The following is a 21,047-nucleotide window of genomic DNA, read 5'->3' as shown; positions in this document are numbered from 1 at the left end:
CGCTATGGCAGAGCGGAGACCCGCTAAGAAAAACCACAGGTAGAGTGAGCCTGTGGTCGTGGGACTCGGCGGGCACCAAGAACGACCTCGGAAACGAAGAAGGGACCCCGTAAGGGGCTCCGGAACGTGGAGGGGGTAGCGGTGCTGTGAGTTCATCGCTCTTTCCGCGGAAGTGAAGCCGCGCGGCTGCTGCTGATGAGCGCTGACCTTTCTTCTTTGAACATTCGATTTGAAACAACATACTCGTGAGTAAGAAACCCGAGACTTTTGAACTTAAATTTGTGAAATTCGGCTGAAAGCGGGAGACGTTAAAAAGGAAGTCCGTCTTCCAGCTCTGCTTAAAGTATTGAGCAAAGAACTACTAAAGCGGAAGCGCTGAAAGGGAGTTTAAAAGAAGTTGGAATATACCTTGCAAATTCGGATTTGATCGTTTAAAAGTCAAAAAAAAGTTAAAACTGCACTATAAGTGGACATAGACTGTGATTTTTCTCTCTTCTTCTTGTGGATTACAAAGTTACGAAACCCAGCTCTCGGGCTGTCTAGATACAAAGAAACATCAGACTGCGGTAACTGTATATAAAAGCATAAAGTTACATTGGGCTACTTTGTAAGTTACAAGCAAGGAACTGTTGCATGCACCATTGTTAAGAACTTTTACTCTCTGCAGTTTAAAGTGAACTTAGAGGGTTCTCCCCCTTGTTTTGGATTTTACCTAACTTTTTATTTGGGAATTTAATGGTGGAAACTTTTTATCCGTCTCCCTAATTTCTGGGGAGCTCCCCCTGCTGGATTGTGGAATTTTTAGTCTCTGAGAACTGCTGGTTGTTTTGGAATTTTTACGTCTGGATGTTTACATTCTGGATTGCTTTTCCCATGGGATTTACAATTTGACCTTGATACTTGGACAGCTGTGGAATGAGTGGTGCAGCAAAAACAAGGGCCGCCAAGAAAGCAAAACAAACTGAACTGTTGCAATCAACTTTGCCTGTGCAGCCACGTAGATCATCTGTCCCAATTGTTACAGGTCTGCAAGAAGGACAACCTAAACAGCCAGCTTTTGGGGATATGGCTGCAGGAGGGCTCGACCCTGTCTCTAAAGAAATATTGGACCAGCTGGCAGCATTAAACAAGAAAGCTGATGAACAAGCGGCTAAATTTGACCAGGTGACAGCCACAATTAATAGACTGACAGATCAAGTCGCTCAAAATACACAGGCAATAGGAAACCTTCAAACAACTACAACAGAAAATCGAAAAATAGCCGAGGAAGCAAATACAAAAGCAGACCAAAATAAAAAGAGGATAGAGGAATTAAGAGGGGAAGTAAGACCACTGAGCAGACAGGTCACTGAACAGCAAGCGTATCTGTCCATGGTGCAATTGAAAAACAGGGAAAGTAATCTCAGGCTTAGAAATATCCCAGAACTAGAGAAAGAAGATTTGATTGGTTTTTTGACAGCAGAAATATCCAAGTTCTGGGGTCTGGCAGAAGAGAAGGACTTTAAAATTGTCACCGCTTTTAGATTGGGAAGAGTGGCCAAGAAGGACAAACCAAGAGATTGCTTGATCATTTTGAGATCTAAGCAAGAAAAAGATAATATACTAGGCCTACATTTTAAAAATTCATTGGTGATTCAGGGAAAGACAGCAGAAATCTTCAGAGATATACCAAAACAGTTGCTGGATTTAAGAACTACATATAAAGACCTTGCAAGTTTATTGAGAAACAACACAATCCCCTACAGGTGGGAATTTCCTCAAGGACTATCTTTCAACTTGAAAGGGAAGAAGGTAAGAATCAGAACAGCTGAGGAGCAAGAAAAGTTCCTAAACGACTACGGGGAGGACCTTCGGAAAGGAATAGCAGGTACTTGGCCACCTCCTCCGCCTGGCGCAAAACCAGATCCACTTCCAGACATAGACGACAAGGGAGACAACCCTATCGGTTGACAAATTGATTCAGGATGTCTCTGCAGCTTTTTAGTTGGAACATTCATGGCGCAAATTCTCCCGAAAAAAGGAAAAAGATTTTTCATATATTGAGGAAAGAACAATTGGACGTTATTTGCCTGCAAGAAACACATGTGACTAGGCTCCATAGGAGAGTGTTAATCAATAAGAGACTAGGCCAAGAGTTTATTTCATCAGATAAGGTAAAAAAAAGAGGAGTAGTGATATATGCAAAGGAGAGCCTAGCACCAAAGTTTGTGTTTAAAGATGAACAAGGAAGAATTTTGGCGATTGAAATACAATCACAAGGAGAAAAATTTTTGATAGTAGGAATATACGCACCAAACGAGGGGAAATCGGAATTTTATAAAAAGCTGCACGAGATAATGCTGGACCATATTGACTATACTAACATCATTTTGATGGGAGACATGAATGGGGTTGTCTCCACTTACATGGATAAGTCACAAAATCAAAACCCGACTAAAGATGGCAGACTACCTAAGACTTTCTTTGAATTAACAGACAATATGGACTTGATTGATATTTGGAGGACGAAGAACCCACTAGGTAAAGAGGGGACATTCTTTTCTGAGGCCCACCTATCTTGGACAAGAATCGACCAAATCTGGATAACTAGAGGACTGGCACCTAAGACTAAAAAAATAGAGATCTGCCCCAAAACCTGCTCCGACCATAACGCCTTGAAAATGGACTTGAGACTTACACCAGCTGGATCCTTCAGATGGAGAATGAATGACACCTTGTTTAGAGATCAGGAGATTGTGAAGAAGGCCCAAAAAACGTTGAAGGACTATTTTGAAATAAATCTGAACACTTCGGTGGAAAAGAAAATGATCTGGGACGCGAGTAAAGCTGTTATGAGAGGGTTCCTGATACAACAGAATACTATCAAGAAAAAACTCTGGAATGGTAAAAAGGACAAGATTTTGTAGAAGATAAGGGACGGAGAGAAAAAGTTGAGACTTAATCCAAAATCAAAAGAAGTTTTAAGAGAAATAAAATTCCATCAAGCACAATATGCGAAATTGATAAATCAAGAAGTTGAATGGAAAATTAAACAGATGAAACAAAGATAATTCGAATTGGCAAATAAATGTGGGAAGCTGCTGGCATGGCAGCTGAAAAAGAGACAAAAATTGAACTTTGTTACCAATCTGGAGGTTGAAGGAGAATGTATTCAGAAACCAGAAGAAATCAGAAAGTGTTTCCAGAGATACTTCAAAAAATTGTTTACTCAAGGACCTCAAGCAGAGACCGAGATAAACCAATTTCTAAAAAGTCGTGGCCTGCAAAAATTATCTCAAGATAAACAAACAGCCCTGAATTACAAAATAACACAACAGGAAATTGAAAGTGCCATTCAGAATATGCAATTAGGCAAATCCCCAGGCCCAGATGGACTTACCTCCAAATATTATAAGACATTGAAGGAATATCTGGCCCAGCCGCTAATGGAGGTATGTAACCAAATTATGGAAGGGAAGGGAGCACCAGAATCGTGGAAAGAAGCCTTCATCACTTTGATACCAAAATTGGAATCTGAAAAGACCCAACTCAAGAACTACCGTCCCATCTCACTCCTAAACGTGGATTACAAAATTTTTGCTGATATTCTGGCAAGTAGATTTAAAAAAGTTTTAAATGAAGTAATTCATAAAGACCAAGCAGGCTTTCTCCCTGGTAGGCATTTGTCTGACAACACCAGGAATATTATTGATGTTTTGGAGCTACTGCAGACAAATTTGAACACGAAAGCAGTTTTGATTTTTATAGACGCCGAGAAGGCCTTCAATAATATATCTTGGAAATTCATGAAGAAAAATTTGGAAGGGATGGGAGTGGGAAGGGCGTTCCAAAATGGTATTGAAGCAATCTATTCAGAACAAAAAGCTAAACTGATAGTAAACAATGTGGTGACAGAGGAGTTCAAAATCGAAAAAGGGACACGACAGGGGTGCCCCTTATCACCCTTGTTATTTATTTCTGTCCTGGAGGTGTTGCTGAACTTGATTAGGAAGGATCAGCGGGTGGAAGGAATACAGGTCGGAGGAAAACAATATAAACTGAAAGCTTTTGCAGATGATTTGGTTTTAACACTACAGGAGCCAGAACCTAGTACAAAAAGAGCTTTAGAATTAATCTATGAGTTTGGTCGGGTGGCGGGATTCAAGTTGAATAAACAAAAAACTAAGGTTTTGGCAAAAAACTTGACATCTTCAGAAATAGATGGGTTCCAGAAGGAAACGGAATTAAATGTGGTTAAAAAAGTGAAGTACCTGGGGGCCAATCTGACTGGGAAAAATTTGAATTTGTTTAAAGATAATTATGAAAAATGTTGGTCTGAAATCAAAAAGGACTTAGAAACTTGGTCAAGATTGAAACTTTCCTTGTTGGGAAGAATTGCAGCTGTTAAGATGAATGTATTGCCAAGGATGTTGTTTTTGTTCCAAACCCTGCAGATCGTGGACAGAGTGGAATGTTTTGGAAAGTGGCAGAAGGACATCATGAAGTTTGTCTGGCAGGGCAAAAAGCCCCGGATAAAATTTAAAATACTAACAGACGCAAAAGAAAGAGGGGGATTTGCCCTGCCGGACTTAAGGTTATACTATGAAGCTGCATCCTTCTGCTGGATGAAGGATTGGTTCTTGTTAGAAAACACTGATGTCCTAGATCTGGAAGGGTTTAACAACGCTTTTGGGTGGCATGCATATTTGTGGTACGACAAGGTAAAGTTCCATAAATTGTTTAAAAACCATATTGTCAGGAAAGCTTTATTCATTGTCTGGACCAAATACAAGGACTTACTTGAAAATAAGACCCCGAGGTGGTTATCACCAATGGAGGCTAAGGCCACAAAAATACTCAATATGGAGGGTGGCTGGGCAAAATACTGTGAGATAATAGAAAGAGTTGGAGATAATTGGAGGTTGCAGAGTTTTGAAAAATTGAAAGGCAAGGTGCGAGACTGGTTCCACTATGCCCAAATTCAAGAGATTTTTAAAAAGGACAAAAAAATTGGTTTCCAGGTGGAAAAATCGAAATTAGAGACAGAACTACTTGAACCTAAGACGAAAGTGCTTTCAAGAATGTACAACTTGTTGCTCAAATGGAACACTCAAGATGAGATAGTTAAATCAGCCATGATAAAATGGGCACAAGACATTGGGTACAACATTATGTTTGAAGACTGGGAAAGGTTATGGACCACCGGTATGAAATTCACGGCATGTAATGCCTTGAAAGAAAACATTATGAAAATGATATACAGGTGGTACATGACCCCAGTCAAACTTGCAAAGATATATCATCTGTCTGACAATAAATGTTGGAAATGTAAGGAGGCTGAAGGAACATTCTTTCACCTCTGGTGGACATGCCCGAGGGTGAAGGCCTTTTGGGAAATGATTTATAATGAGTTGAAAAAGGTATTTAAGTATACCTTTCACAAGAAACCAGAGGCCTTCCTCCTGGGCATTGTGGGCCAGAGAGTGTCAAAGAAGGATAGAACCTTCTTTTTATATGCAACTACAGCAGCAAGAATCCTTATAGCCAAATATTGGAAGGCACAGGAGCTACCCACGCTGGAAGAGTGGCATACGCAACTGATGGACTATATGGAATTAGCCGAAATGACCGGCAGAATCCGAGACCTGGGAGAAGAGGCAGTGGAAGAGGATTGGAAAAAATTTAAGGACTATCTACAAAACATTATAAGCTATATGAATGTTGAGAATTTGCTAAGTTTTGGGAAAAACATGCTTCAGTATTGAGATTTGAAAATGGTGGAAATTAAGTTATGACAGTGAAAAGTCTAAATTTTAGAGTATATAATTAGGTGAAAGCACAAATACGCATGAAACAAGGTATCAATTTGCTGTTTATTTTTCTTTATTGTGAAGAATGCAGGGGTGGAAGATGTGGGGAAGTCCAGTAGATTATGAAAAATGATCTGGAAATGTGAATTTTCTTTCTCTTTTTTAACTTTTTCTTTCTTTCTGTAAAATCGCTTTTGCTGTGTTATTGATGAAGTATCGGACCTTGGAAAAAAAGCAATAAAAAATATTATTACCAAAAAAAAAAAAAAGTTCGCAACGGTAACGCTTGCACAGGTTCGCTAGAACCTCTATAATAATTACTCTCATAATTTCCCCTTTTATTCCCTCTTAAAATACAAGACACGACACAGTCTTTATAAAAGAGTTTACTCACGTTCTGTTCACAACATGATCCCAGAAGGCAGACAGCTTAAAAAGGTAAAATACACTCAGAATCTATCTTGTAGTAAGATAGTCCCGTCCTCTCTTGGCTGAGAGCCAAGAGGGCATCCTTGGATGTTTCCTCATCGAAGGAAGATGGCAGAGAGAGAAAATGGCTGGCTGCCCTGTGCCTTTATCATTTACCTGCACAGGTGAGGCCACACCCACCTCTGGTCACATGCGGAGGAAGTCCGTCCCCAGGAAGTTTACCTGCTTGCTACACTGACATCCCTCCCCATGTTCTAACATGTACACTCTAGGAATGTTGTCATTGACTGCTCCTGTGTTTACATCCCACAACATAGCTGTAAGCACTAACCTGCTTAGCAGACATGCTAACAATCCTACTGTTCAGGATTGGAAAGCTCTGAAGCACATAGGCCGCTATTTGAAACAGACTTTGCACTACAGGCTGAGGTTCACCAGTCAGAAGACTGGAGGTCTTGAAATCTTTGCAGATGCTAGTTATGGAAGTGACACCACGGATGGTACAAGCACTTCTGGAGTATGCTACATGTACAACCACTGTCTGTTTGGTTGTGCAAAAAGCAGATGACAGTAAGCCTAAGTTCCTGTGAAGCAGAACTCAATGCTTTGTCATTTTCACTCATGGATTGTGAATGGTTGATACAACTGTTTCAGGACATCAGAGTTTCTGTGAAATGTCCTATACAAGTGTATCAAGACAATAGATCCTGTTTGGCTTTGCTGAACTCAGAGAGTTGCAAGCAAAGAACCAAGTACTTGCAGATTAAGCTACATCGTGCAAGAGAGTGTATTCAGAAAGGACTCATTCAGGTGTCCTACATGCCAGGAAATGAAATTCCTGCTGATCTGTTGTCTAAGGTTGTTAACAGAGAACAACTTAAGGATTACGTACAGAGGTTGCAATTGGGTTGAACCACAGGTACTACAGGTTACACGGAAAGGGGGAGGATGTTAGGATATTTCCGTTCCACCTTAAACAGGGAGCAGGCTGTTGTTTGAGTCACAGTCTGCTTACTTCTGGCTCACAGGAAGTTTATGTTTTGTATATAGCTTTTGTTTCTCTCTCTGTGCCTGAACACGCAGGCAAGCAGTCATGTTTTTTCTTTGTTCTGACCAATGCTGAATAAAGTTGTAAATAATGCTCTCCTGAGTGCATCTTTTGTTGTGCGAACTCTGCAAAGGGCGTGCACAAGTCCTTGGAATGTGGAAAGCTGTTTCTGAGGCTTGTGTCGCTAATTGACTGATACTGCGTTCCTACGGGAGGTTGATGGATCGTCCAGAGTCGACATGGGGGCATGATGGCCTTTGTCTCCCTGGCAGTATCCCAACAGGGGTGACATCTAAACCAGAATGATAACTGCGATTTCTAACGTAACAAAAGGCATTGAGCGCTTCAGCCCAAAAGACTTTGGGCAGATTAGCATTGTGCAGATAAGTTTTAACCCCTGCCTGCAGGTCACGCTGCACAACTTCAACAAGCCCATTTTGCCAGGGACTTCGGGGGCAAGATAACTCATGAGTAGTCCCCTGCGCTTCCAGGAAATTCTCAAAATCCCCAGAAACAAATTCCCCGCCCCGGTCAGTAAACAGGTTCTTAATTGGTTTGTTAAAATGCGTTTTTACCCAGTTGCAAAAAGCTCTGTACTTCTCAAATGCTTGGGACTTCTCAGCTATTGCATAAGTCCAATAATATCTAGTATACTGGTCTATCAGGGTAAGCCAGTACTTAGAACCTCCTAATGATGGTGGGAGTGGCCCAACTAAATCACAATGTACACGCTCAAATGGCTCAGTTACTTTCCTATCTGAGCACCTACCCTTGAGTGCAACCTTAATGTTATTCTTGCAACAGGATAGACATTGCGTAAAGAATTTACATGGTTTTAAGTTTAGGCCATTAATAATATTCTTTGTCTTAGTTACATCAGCAAAATTCAGATGTCCCAGAATTCTGTGTGCTTCATGGGCACACCCAGAATGTGGCCTTACATTCCTCAACCCCTGGCTTGACTGTGCTGCTCTGCAATTTATAGGCAATTGGGAGTAGGTGCGAAAATACAGTCTATATAAACCATCAGATTCCCGGGCATACAATAGACGTTTGTTCCCATCGAAAAACTCACACATTGACTTTAAGAAACACACAGTTATGCCTTGACGAGCAAAACATCTTACTGACAATAAATTGTCCACTGACGGGCAGTAAATGCAGTTCGCTATCGTAATGTTTAAAGAGTCTGCCAAGCGACTGCAAGACTTGTGAATTGGCTAAATGTACATTACGAATTTCCTATTCAAAAGAAATAAACAAGCTTGGATCGTTGCAAATGTGCTAAGATGCTCCAGAGTCCACAATAAAAGATTTCCACTTGGCACCTTTAATTCTTTTACGATCTGTAGTCCGAGCATGAAAAGCTCGCGGCTCGTTTCTGTCTTTATGGTACGGTGTCGGCTGCTGGGCTGACGACCGTGACTGATGAACAGAAACAGACTTGGGAGTACTTTGCTTTCTTTTGGATCTGCAGTCCTTTTGCAAAATGTCCCTGCTTATTGCAGAACCAATAATGCTTTGCAGCTTTAAATGCAGTCGTATCACCACAAGTTTGCATATGGCGTTTCTCATTGTTTCTGGAAATAGGAGTGCTTATGGCACAAGCCTCCCTTCTATCCAACTCACCCATTAATCTTGCCGTTACCCCTTCCACAGTTAATTGTGCTGGTGGAATGGCAGATATCTGGCTAGCTACACCATCAAAGTCCTCATTAAGGGAACAAAGAATGATAAAAACATACTGAATATCAGGTATCTCCATGTCCCTTTGAATTAATTTGCAGCGTATTGCCTCCAGACATCTCAAGTGTGCTGCCAAATCACCACCAGGCTGCAACTTGGTCTGGTACAGCTGCTTGAAAAACATCAAGGCAGACGCTGACTCTTTTCTAATATGCACTGCTGCAGACTGTCCCACATTTCTTTGGCAGTTTTCTTATTTCTTATATAGACTACTTGCTGGTTGCTAACTGCCAAATTAATTATTGCCCTGGCTTTTGCATCTCCTTTCAACCAAGCATTAGTTACAGGGTCAGGAGGGTCATCAGTTACATAGGTCCATACTTCTCTTTTTTTAAAAAGTAATATTTATTAGCAAGCTGGATTTAGAAGAGGCAGAGGAACCAGAGACCAAATTGCAAACATGCGCTGGATTATGGAGAAAGCTAGAGAGTTCCAGAAAGACATCTACTTCTGCTTCATTGACTATGCAAAAGCCTTTGACTGTGTTGACCACAGCAAACTATGGCAAGTTCTTAAAGAAATGGGAGTGCCTGATCACCTCATCTGTCTCCTGCGAAATCTCTATGTGGGACAAGAAGCTACAGTTAGAACTGGATATGGAACAACTGATTGGTTCCAAATTGGGAAAGGAGTACGGCAAGGCTGTATATTGTCTCCCTGCTTATTTAACTTATATGCAGAATTCATCATGCGAAAGGCTGGGCTGGATGAATCCCAAGCCGGAATTAAGATTGCCGGAAGAAATATCAACAACCTCAGATATGCAGATGACACAACCTTGATGGCAGAAAGTGAAGAGGAATTAAAGAACCTTTTAATGAGGGTGAAAGAGGAGAGCGCAAAATATGGTCTGAAGCTCAACATCAAAAAAACGAAGATCATGGCCACTGGGCCCATCACCTCCTGGCAAATAGATGGGGAAGAAATGGAGGCAGTGAGAGATTTTACTTTCTTGGGCTCCATGATCAGTGCAGATGGTGACAGCAGTCACGAAATTAAAAGACGCCTGCTCCTTGGGAGAAAGGCGATGGCAAACCTAGACAACATCTTAAAAAGCAGAGACATCACCTTGCCAACAAAGGTCCGTATAGTAAAAGCCATGGTTTTCCCAGTAGTGATGTATGGAAGTGAGAGCTGGACCATAAAGAAGGCTGATCGCCGAAGAATTGATGCTTTTGAATTATGGTGCTGGAGGAGACTCTTGAGAGTCCCATGGACTGCAAGAAGATCAAACCTCTCCATTCTGAAGGAAATCAGCCCTGAGTGCTCACTGGAAGGACAGATCGTGAAGCTGAGGCTCCAATACTTTGGCCACCTCATGAGAAGAGAAGACTCCCTGGAAAAGACCCTGATGTTGGGAAAGATGGAGGGCACAAGGAGAAGGGGACGACAGAGAATGAGATGGTTGGATGGTGTTCTTGAAGCTACTAGCATGAGCTTGATCAAACTGCGGGAGGCAGTGGAGGACAGAAGTGCCTGGCGTGCTCTGGTCCATGGGGTCACGAAGAGTCGGACACGACTAAACGACTAAACAACAACAACAACAATATTTATTAAAGTTTCAAAAGGTACAAAAAACAAAACAAAAAGACAAAGAAAAACACAAAAAAATCCACCTTTAAAATCTCATTTTCAATAACTTCTTTTCACAACTTCCCCTCACCTCCCCTTCTTTTATTCCAGATCCAATTATTTGTTCAACAAGTTTTTATCCCTAATGTCTTAACCTTAATTTGTTAATGTGTTTATTTGTATTAGATTTTAACCCTTAATTCATTATTATATTTAGTTCAGTTTATAAATCAACTTTTAATTTATATACCTTAATCATATGTAAAAAACTTTTTCTAAGGTTGACCCTATTTCCCTTCCACGAATTCCCCATTCTTATAATGATAAACAACATGAAATTTGACACAGCATAAAAAAGATCAGGCCCCCTTTGGATTTCCAAACCCCACCCTTCTCTCCCCGGTTTCAATCCCAAACCATAGTCCATTTAGTCCATCTATTTAGCCTGGTGACCTTATGTCCGAGGCTCTCAAATCTCTCTCAGTCCCTTTCAGCCGGCTTCTTTGAAAGTCCCTTATGATTGACACCCAAACTCGAAGGGGCACTCTCTCTATAATGTCCATGATCCTTCCAGCCAAGCCTACTTGTTTAAAGGTGGAGCTCAAGCTCTGTTTCTTAAATCCAAATATCCCAAAGACTCCAGCTTCCACCTTGGTCGAGCTTGTAGCCATCTTGACAGGCCTCCGGCTCTCGTTTACCTTCTGTGACATTTCGGCCGCCCCTCCTTTCTGCTCCTCCTGTTCAGCAAGTATCTTTTCCTCCTCTTCAGTCTTTGGTTTCTTTTCTTGTCCAGCTGCCTGTGTTTTGAACATCAAGTCCTTTTCCAGCTCAGAAGGTATATTTACTGTTGACCTCGGTTTTGTAGGACTTGTAGACAAAACATGGCCTTGCTCATACATCTTTCGCAGCTTTCCCATGAGAAAGACGACCTCATCCAGATCTGCCAGAATTTTCCGACCTATTTCCATTCTTGTAATATCCGTGAATCCCCTCTAGAGGGATTCTGGTTACTTAGTATTCCTTTCACTTCCAATCCAAAAGTCAAATTTATTTGTATCAATCTTTCTTTACTTTCAATACCTTGTAACGATATGACCGGCTAAACCAAAACTTTCAGTTTTTTCCGACTTTGACAGCTAATTTGACAGCTGTCAAAATCTTCTGTAAACCCTCAGCAGGCTCCTTTCACGGGTTACTCCCGGTCTCAGGAAAAGTGGCACTTAATCAAAGCAAATAAACTCTTGTCCTCCAGCACAGTAACTTAGACTTTTAAATCCGTGGAAATTAATAACTTTTATCCAATCAGGAAAAAAAACAGCTCTTCTCTCAACCTTAGTTGGCAAATCCTTGCTTTAAACTGTTTACAATGGGGGGGGGGGAGACGGACTTCCTTTTTGCACCTCCCCCGCTCGTGCCAGATCCACAAAAAAAGAATAATTTTAGTCCAATTTCCAAAATACTCACGGGTTGTTGTTCTTGATTTTGAGTCCAATTTTTTTAAAGGAAGAAGTCAGCGCTCTCCGACAAATGGCATGCGGCTTCGCTCGGCAGGGGAAGCAGTAGACTCACAGCACCGCGCCACTCCCCATCCCCCGTTCCGTAGCCTTTAAAAAGGCTCATTCGCGGGTTGGGAGGGCGCTAACGGTGCCCGCTGAGTCACCATGTCCACGGGCATCTGCGCCTGTGGTTTTTAAGGGTCCCCGTGTCGCCGGCGCGGCAAGACCCGACCCCTGTCGAGCAGATTCCCTCCGGAGCTCGGAGGGAATCCGCCATTAACCGATTGCGCTAACCCGGAAGTCCATAGGTCCATACTTCTCTAGAGGTCAAAAGCGCCTCCACCCGAAAAGACCATAAACTATAGTTCTCATCTGTTAGCTGTGGGAACACCAGAGCCTTCTCGGCTTCTGGAACCCGGTCAACCATTCTGGAACTCTTCCAGACCCACAGAAACTACACTAACAGGAGAAGGAGTTTTCAAACCTTTCTCAGAGTCCAAAAATATGCAGTCATCCACTCAGCAGCTGGGCCCATAACCAAAGATGTTAGCTATTTGCAGTATAGTAGCACTGCAGAGAGCTTGCTGGGGAGACCATGCATTAAAAAGGGACTCAAAAATAACTTAAACAAGGTTTTAATAACAAAAACAAAAACTCCTTATACACTAAATACATCATCATCAACATCAACAACAACAACAACAACAACAACAACAACAACAACAACAATAATAATATCTTTATTGTCATTGCCCCCTCTCGGGGACAACGAAATTACTTGGCTGCTCCATCCACCCAGGTAGGGCACTCCACACAAAATCAAAACAACTATAAAAACACTAATTAAAACAATACAGTATAATACAGCAAGGAAGATTAGATGACTTTCAAATCCCATTCAGGGCTTCCCATTCAGGGCCGAGATCGCTCTGGAGAAGAAGCTGTTCTTAAGACGGCTCGTTCTTGTCTTCATTGTCCTGTATCTCTGTCCCGACGGCAGGAGCTCGAAGAGACAGTGACCAGGATGCGATGGATCTTTTACTATGTCCAGTGCCTTCCTATGGCACCTTGTGGCATAAATCTGCTCTAAGGTGGAGAGTGGGCAGCCAACAATGCTCTCTGCTGCCTTAACAACTCTGCACAACCCCAACCTGTCCCGGGTAGTACAGCTTCCGTACCACACACATAAGCCATAAGTGAGCACACTCTCAATGGCACAGTGATAGAAGGCAAGCAGCAGTTTCTGCGGAAGATGGTTTTTCCTTAGAATTCTCAAAAAGCACAGTCTCTGCTGCGCCTTCTTCACAAGCCCCCTTGTGTTGACACTCCAGGACAGATCAACAACAAACCAGACCCAACCACCAACCCATCCCCCAGGGTAATGGGAGAGCTAGGTGCTGCTCCTTATATACTACACCCAAATGCTGACACAGCCATTCAACATTCAACCATTCAACAGCCAGAACTGAGTTCCAGTGAGTTCTGGCTGGGGAAAAAGCCCTGGGGCAAGCCTAGGGTGGGCCACCTAAGCACAGCTCTCTTGCCCTGCGCCCCTCTGCCACCTTTGCCGACTGAAAGCATGCCAGGTGGTTTTCTCTTGCTGGGCTCTGTGGGACGAGGGCTGACTGTGCATCTCTCTCTCTCCACCTCCTAGGTATCCCAGGATTTCCCCCTTCTTGGGCAGCTGGTGGCGCTCTTGTCCCTTCACCTCACAGACAACGTGAAGGAGATTGGCCTGCAGTCAGCGGAGGCCTTGTACCATCTCCATTACATCATGATAGCCAAAATGGGTGAGGGCGATGCTGGGAAATGGCTTGTTTCTTGTAAGCCGCAGGGTGGGAGGTCTGTAGCCCTCCAGAGGCTGCTCCAACCCCCATCATCCCTGAGTGTTGCCCATGCTGGCTGCTGCTGGGGTTGATCAGGGAGTTCAGGAGGGCCAGAATTCGTGCCAGCACTGGCCTAACGCCAACACCCTGTTGGCCAGAGACGAGAGGGCAGTCTTGGGGGAGGGATTCACTGCTGAAGAACATCAGAAAAGCCTTCTGGCCCAGCCCAGTCCAGCATCCTGTTCCCACAGGGGTTGACCAGATGCCTGTGGGAATCCAGCAAGCAGAATTCAAGCTCTTTCTACTCCTGTACTTTGCTGCCTCTGACCATGGAGGCAGAGCATAGCCATCCTGGCTAATAGCCATGGGTAGCCTTCTCTTCCATGAATTTGCCTCATCTTCTTTGAAAGCCATCTTGGTCCATGGCCATCAGTGCCTCCTGTGGCAGGGAGTTCCAGAGTTTAGCTGTGCACTGCAAGAAGAAGGACCATCCTGAAACTTCAGTTTCATTGGAGGTCCAGTTGTTCTCATGTTCTGACAGTGAGAGAGAAAGCTTTCTCTCTCCACTTTCTCCATGCCATACATTGTGTCTCCTCTTCCTCGCCGTTTTTCTAAACGGAACCCCCCCCCCCAAATGCTGCAACCAGCTCCACAAGCACCCCAGTCCTTTTGGTTACCCCCTTCTGAACCTTTTTCCCAGTTCTGAATTATAATTTTTGAGGTGAAATCGATAATTGTTTTTGTTGGTCCCAGTGGGAAAACTGGAGGTTTTGAGCAGGGAGCACTAATGCTGGTTTCTTTTGCATGCATATTCCAAAACCCGACCCTGCTTAGGTAAGGAACTGGAGAAGAGGGGGAATAAAAATAAGAAAGGCAAGATGGTCAGATGGGTCCGAGAAGACTTCTTCATCCCTGGGCCCTCCCTCTTCCACTACAACATCGCAAAAGTGGCCAAGGTAGGGGTGGCTTTTTGTACTCTTTATTGCTAAGACCGCAGCCACTCCCAGTTAGCAAAGATTTGCTCATTCGGGCCAATGGGGCCCTGCCCCACTAACTTCAGCCTGCCCTCAGGCAGCCCACGCCTGCTAGGGATGAGGGAGAGATTCAGAGCAGTTCACACTGGAAGCCAAACTATCAAATCGAGGCTTTCAGAAACAATAGGAGAACTGAAACACAACCTGCCTTTGAAATTCACATGTCCTTGAATTTCGCAATGCCAAACAGTGTGCAAAAAAATACATGCGCGAGCTATTAGTGTAAAAAACATTCAGAAATGCATTGTATTAGAATCAATTGCTCAAAGACAAGTGCCCGGTAGCCTAAACTGCATGCAGAATTCTACTTATTGAAATTCTACCAGGTGCTGGGAGACCTAGGGTTCAGATCCCCACTCAGCCCTGAAACTCACAAGTCAGTCACAGTCTCTCAGTCTAACCTACCTCATGAGACTAAAACGGGGAGGAGAGAGAACCATGCATGGGCTCCTCAGGGCGGAAAAAGAATAGGAAAAGTTGACTCATTTGGTGCATCTTTCACGAGGCACTGCCAAGCCAATGAACTATGCCAACCTTGTGGTGGGTGTTTTTTGTTGTATATTAAGAACTAAGCACACAGCTGGCAGGTTCCCACCCAGTCTGTTTGGCATTGGTTATATAACGGATAGCCACTATTATTCACCCTCTCTGTTCCTGCGAGAATTTTTTTAAAATTTTCTAGTCTGATTTTAGATTGAACCTCTTCATGTTCCAATGTCATAACCAATTTAAGATGTGGATCGAAAATAGCAAGGCGTCACCTGACTTTTAGTTTTGTTTGTTGTAAAATCTTTCAGCTACTTAAATAAACACATAAATAGAATCACCGAATTGTAGAGTTGGAAGGGACGCGGGGGTCACTTAGTTCAACCCTCTCAAGGCAGAGTGGAGATGTCTTTCACTTGGTTTGTGAAGGCACCCTTGGACTACTGAAACGTGGTCAGAGTGTGGAGCAGAAGAAAACTCCCTCTTCTTTCTTCTTTGTGCCAGGCTTTTGGGGAGCACCTCACGCCCAGCCAGATCAATGAAGTCGTGTTGAAGGCGATTGACAACCTGACAGTGGAAGACAGAGCCGTCTCTCAGGCTGCAGGAAAGCTCCTAAGGTCCTTCCTTGAGGAATGCGGAATTGAGATGGAAAACGTAAGGCTCAAAACGGAGGCAGGGGGAGCGGGTTTCTTCTAAATTAAAACATTCTCTTCGGACTTAGAATTAGCTTCTTTCTGGGAAGTAAGAAGGCATTGTGTGGGAAGTAAGAAGAGCCAGTGTGGTGTAGTGGTTAAGAGCGGTAGTCTCGTAATCTGGGGAACCGGGTTCGCTTCCCCGCTCCTCCACATGCAGCTGCTGGGTGACCTTGGGCCAGTCACACTTCTCTGAAGTCTCTCAGCCCCACTCACCTCATAGAGTGTTTGTTGTGGGGGAGGAAGGGAAAGGAGAATGTTAGCCGCTTTGAGACTCCTTAGGGTAGTGATAAAGCGGGATATCAAATCCAAACTCTTCTTCTTCTTCAATTTCCGTGTCTGTGGCTCGCGCCTCTGTTTCCATCCTGCTGCAGTTCGGCTTCCAAAAATCAAACACCCTGTTTTTCATCTCGCTGTCTGCTTTGGCAGTATTTTAATTACATTATTCCACCCTGTTCATTTCAGTGCAAAGGAAACACAATATGGGCAACACTGAGGTCAATTAATAAAACTTTGCTATGATCAAAATGATACCCTCCCAAAACTAACCTACCTATTCCAAACCCTCCCAATCTGGATTCCCCCAACACAACTCCGCAGAGGGCAGAGAAAACTACACTCTTTTATCTTCTCACATAAAAAAAACAAAAATAAGCCCCAAATACCTGACCTCCCCACCTCAGAAGGAGGATGGGGAATCCCCAACATAGAAGCATATTACATTGCCAGCCAAATACTCCATATAATCCCATATATACTAGAAGATGAGACAAAACAATGGGTACACCTAGAGAGGGACATAATTGAAAATACCAACCCCATCCCCACTAATCCCCCTGCCCTACCACCCATTATTCCACCATGCAGCACAAAACCTCCAGATAAAAACCTGGCAAACCAAAGGCTTATATCGCCTAATAGACTTCTGTAAAAATAACAAACCTTTGTCAACACAAGAAATACAAGACAAACTAGAAGACACCCAAATGCCCTGGTTAACACATCCCCAATTACATGCCCTCTTAAACAATCCAACAATAAAATCAGCAGCAACTAGGCCCCTGATAACCTTTGAAAACCTCCTCCTAGCAACAAAGGGAAACGGTAAAGGGATGGTATCCGCAATATACAAAATACTACTCCAAAATCCCACAAACCCCCTAGACGGAATAAAAAAACAATGGGAGAATGACATAGGCTATGAGATTAACCCCACTCAATGGATCAGAATGTGGTCTAAACCCCCCCTTTAAATCCACATCAACGAAAAGAACTCACTCTGAAACTCACCTACAGGTGGTACCTAAGACCAAGAAAACTAGCGCTAATATGCCCAGGAACCTCACCAAAATGCTGGAGAGGGTGCACCTCCACAGGCACATACCTCCACATGTGGTGGGAGTGCCCCCAAATCCAACTATTCTGGACAACAGCCATACGAGAAATATATAAAATAACTAAGCAAGTATTAGACATCACCCCAGAACTGGCCCTACTAAACATCTTCCAAGACAACAATGCCCACTTACACAACAAAGAACTCATAACCCACTGTCAGGGGCTGCCTCAGGACTCAGCTCACAAAAGACCAACGCCAAGATCTTCTTATATACAAGGATGTTTATTGCAGTTCATTATTGGTTCCACAACCGAGGCGTGCAGCCCCGCGTCTCTTAGCCTTAGACATTTGAAGTCCCCTCTGAATCGGTCCCGCCCCTACACCAGTTTAAGAGGCTTGTGCTGGTCCACCTCTTCCTGTCTTTCCTTTTCCGCAGGGTCTTTCTGCCCCCCTGGGTTCCTTCCCTCCTGCTTTCCCCTGAAGCGGATTCCTCAGATGCCTGCTCCCCCCTCCTTCGTGCTTTGGGGCCAGGCTCCTCCTCCGGGCTCTCTGCATTTCCGCGCGCCTCCACATTTGAACTTGGCGCGCGTTCGCTACCCCTGACCTTCCTCTTGACACTCACACTACTCCCTGTACTACTCTCCGCCCCTTCCGGCAGGACGTCCTGCCCCGATCTCCTTCCCCTGTCTCCTTCCTGCTCTGCTCCGTGTGTCACACTGGGAACTCCACCCTCTTCACTCCGTTCCTGCTGGGAAGCCGGCCCCGATCTCCCACTCCCACTCGGGGTTTCCCTGCTGCTTCCCTGCTCCTGGCAAGTCCCCCCTGTGACCCCCCTTGGCCTGACCAGGGGCGCCCCCTTCTGGGAATCCTCCGATTCATTTGAGAGACTCATGGAAGACCTCAAGTCATTGTCATCCTCTTCCTCACTGTCCTGGGATTCTTCCCCATCGCTCTCCGTCTCCCCCCTCACCTGTGCCTCTGTCCCTGAACCCCTGACACCCACCTACTTTCAGCAGCCAGAAACACCATAACCAGACACTGGAGAGACTTGTCAGGAGTAAGCATGGACCAATGGTACCAAATAGTATGGGAAACAGCCCTACTAGAAAAATTAACCAATAAACTGAAACTGACACAGGGACAAACAGAAGAAGACGCCTTCACCCCGGTATGGCTCCCCTTTATCACATACACAGCCCAACAAGACAATGACAATAATCCACCAACAGCATGCAAATCAATATGGCTAACCTGATCCAAAACACCCACCCACCCCACTCTCACACGAAAACAAAGATCACCACAGCCAATCACAAACAAACAACTACACCCTAGGCCAACCCCAACCTCTCTCACCACCAAAGGAACACAAGTGGAGAAACAATTTACATAGTTTTCTGAATCGAACCAGTCAATGTCAAGAATAGATCAAATATGGCTTTCGAATGAACTGACTCCAAGAATACTACAAGTTGAAATACAATCTAAAGTAATCTCAGATCATAATCCAATAAAATTGGAACTAAAAGGCTTTGAAGAAAGAACATTTAGATGGAAAATTAAGGGTTATCTTTTGGATGACCAGAAAATTGTAGGAAAAGCACAAAAGAAACTAACTGAATACTTTGTTGAGAATTGCAACAAGGGTACAAAGATGAGCGTAGTATGGGACGCAAGCAAGGCTGTGATGCGAGGTTTTTTTATCCAGCAGAATTCATTGAAGAATAAAAACAGAGAAAAGGGGGGAAAGGAAATTTTAAAGCAGATAATGGACAATGAACAAAAATTTATTAGAAAACCGAATAACTCCAAAATAAAACAAGAAATTAAGACCTTGCAATCACAATTTGCAATGATAATAAACAAAGAAGTGGAATGGAATATTAAAAAGTTAAGACAGAGAAACTTTGAATTCGCTAACAAATCAGGCAAATGGCTTGCGTGGCAAATAAAAAAAAGAAAGGAGCAGAACACAATTAACAGAATCATTGTGAATGGCGAAGAGATAGATAATCCGAAAGAAATTAGAAAAGGATTCTTGGACTTTTACAGACAACCATATAAAAATAAAGAAAGGAATAATATGAGGAAAATTGAGAGATTTTTAAAAGGGAAAAAGGTGCAAAGGATCCCGGCAGATAAAAAAGACCAACTGAATGCCCTAATAGAGGGGAAAGGCCCCAGGGCCAGATGGATTTACATCAGGTTATTATAAAGAGTTAAAAGATGTTCTGATGATACCTTTAAAAGAAGTTATGAATAATATTTTAAAGGAAAGAGACATCCCGGAAACGTGGAAAGAAGCATTCATTACACTTATCCCAAAACAGGACTCGGATTTAACCCAAGTTAAAAACTATAGGCCTATTTCATTGCTGAATACAGACTACAAAATTTTTGCAGGGATCTTAGCAAGAAGAATGAAAAAGATATTATTAGAAACTATTCATAAGGATCAAGCAGGTTTCATTCCAGGTAGACAGATGAAGGATAATGTAAGGAACATAATTAATATTTTGGAATATCTGACTGCCAGGAATGAGAAACAAGCTATACTTATGTTTGTGGATGCAGAAAAGGCCTTTGACAACATAGCATGGGACTTTATGTTGAAAAATCTGGAGTATGTGGAGGTGGGAAAAGAGTTTTTCAATGGGATAAAGGCAATATATACAGAACAGAGAGCTAAATTGATTGTAAATAATGTGACTACGGAAGATATTAAAATATCTAAAGGAACTAGGCAAGGATGTCTGCTTTCGCCATTGCTGTTTATAATGGTCCTGGAGGTCTTTCTTAATGCAGTTAGACAAAACAAATTAATAAAAGGGATAACAGTTGGCCAGAATGAATATAAAGTTAAAGCCTTTGCAGACGATCTGGTAATAACGATTGAAGAACCAATAGAAAGTGTAAAAGAACTATTAGAGGAGATTGAACAATTTGGGAAAGTGGCAGGGTTCAAATTAAATAAGAAAACTAAAATAATTGCAAAAAATATGGAGCAAAGTATGATAGAAATAATGCAACAACAATCGCGAAGTATTGGAAGACACAAGATTTACCCACCTGGGAAGAATGGCAGATGAAGTTGATGGATTATATGGAATTGGCGGAAATGACTGGCAGAATCCGAGACCAGGGAGAAGAGTTGGTGGAAGAAGATTGGAAAAAGTTTAAAGACTATTTACAGAAATACTGTAAAATTAATGAATGTTAGAAAAATGTTGGAATGAAGTTATATGGCTTTAGTAGAAATGATATAAGGAATTAAGTATAAATAGATTAATAGAGTATTAAAGGAAAAAATAAGGTTAGAATGTGTTAAGATAATTATAGGATAGAAAACCGAGGAAGATGGAAAGGAATTGCTGAAACAATTAACAGAAGTGGAATACAAAAAGGGAGGTGTGAGGACGTCGTGGAAAAAAGTGAATGAAAGATGGGATAATGAAATTGTTTGATTTATTTTACTGTTTTTGTTTTGTTTTGTTAGTTCAATGTGTTTAATGTGTCAATGTTAGGTAGTGTTTTTGTATTGTATTGTATTGTTTTTGTAGTGTTTAAATTGTTGGAAAAGTAATAAATAT

At 42.8% G+C, this 21,047-nt stretch overlaps 1 protein-coding gene across 1 annotated transcript in view; it reads left to right on the top strand.

Annotated features, from left to right (window-relative positions):
- Positions 1 to 21,047, top strand: part of LOC310698975 (maestro heat-like repeat family member 5) — a 76,926-nt gene that overhangs the window by 37,563 nt on the left and 18,316 nt on the right. Inside the window, exons 11-13 of the mRNA XM_083520546.1 lie at positions 13,735 to 13,870; positions 14,741 to 14,862; positions 15,931 to 16,080. Of these exons, the coding sequence (XP_083376672.1) occupies positions 13,735 to 13,870; positions 14,741 to 14,862; positions 15,931 to 16,080 (408 nt within the window). The remainder of the gene's footprint in view (positions 1 to 13,734; positions 13,871 to 14,740; positions 14,863 to 15,930; positions 16,081 to 21,047) is intronic.

Source organism: Podarcis liolepis (assembly GCF_965112155.1).
Source record: "Podarcis liolepis genome assembly, contig: HAP1_SCAFFOLD_114, whole genome shotgun sequence".
NCBI classification, from domain to species: Eukaryota; Metazoa; Chordata; class Lepidosauria; order Squamata; family Lacertidae; genus Podarcis; species Podarcis liolepis.
Note: the sequence above shows the minus strand (reverse complement) of the source record. Positions and strands in the feature narration are given on the sequence as shown.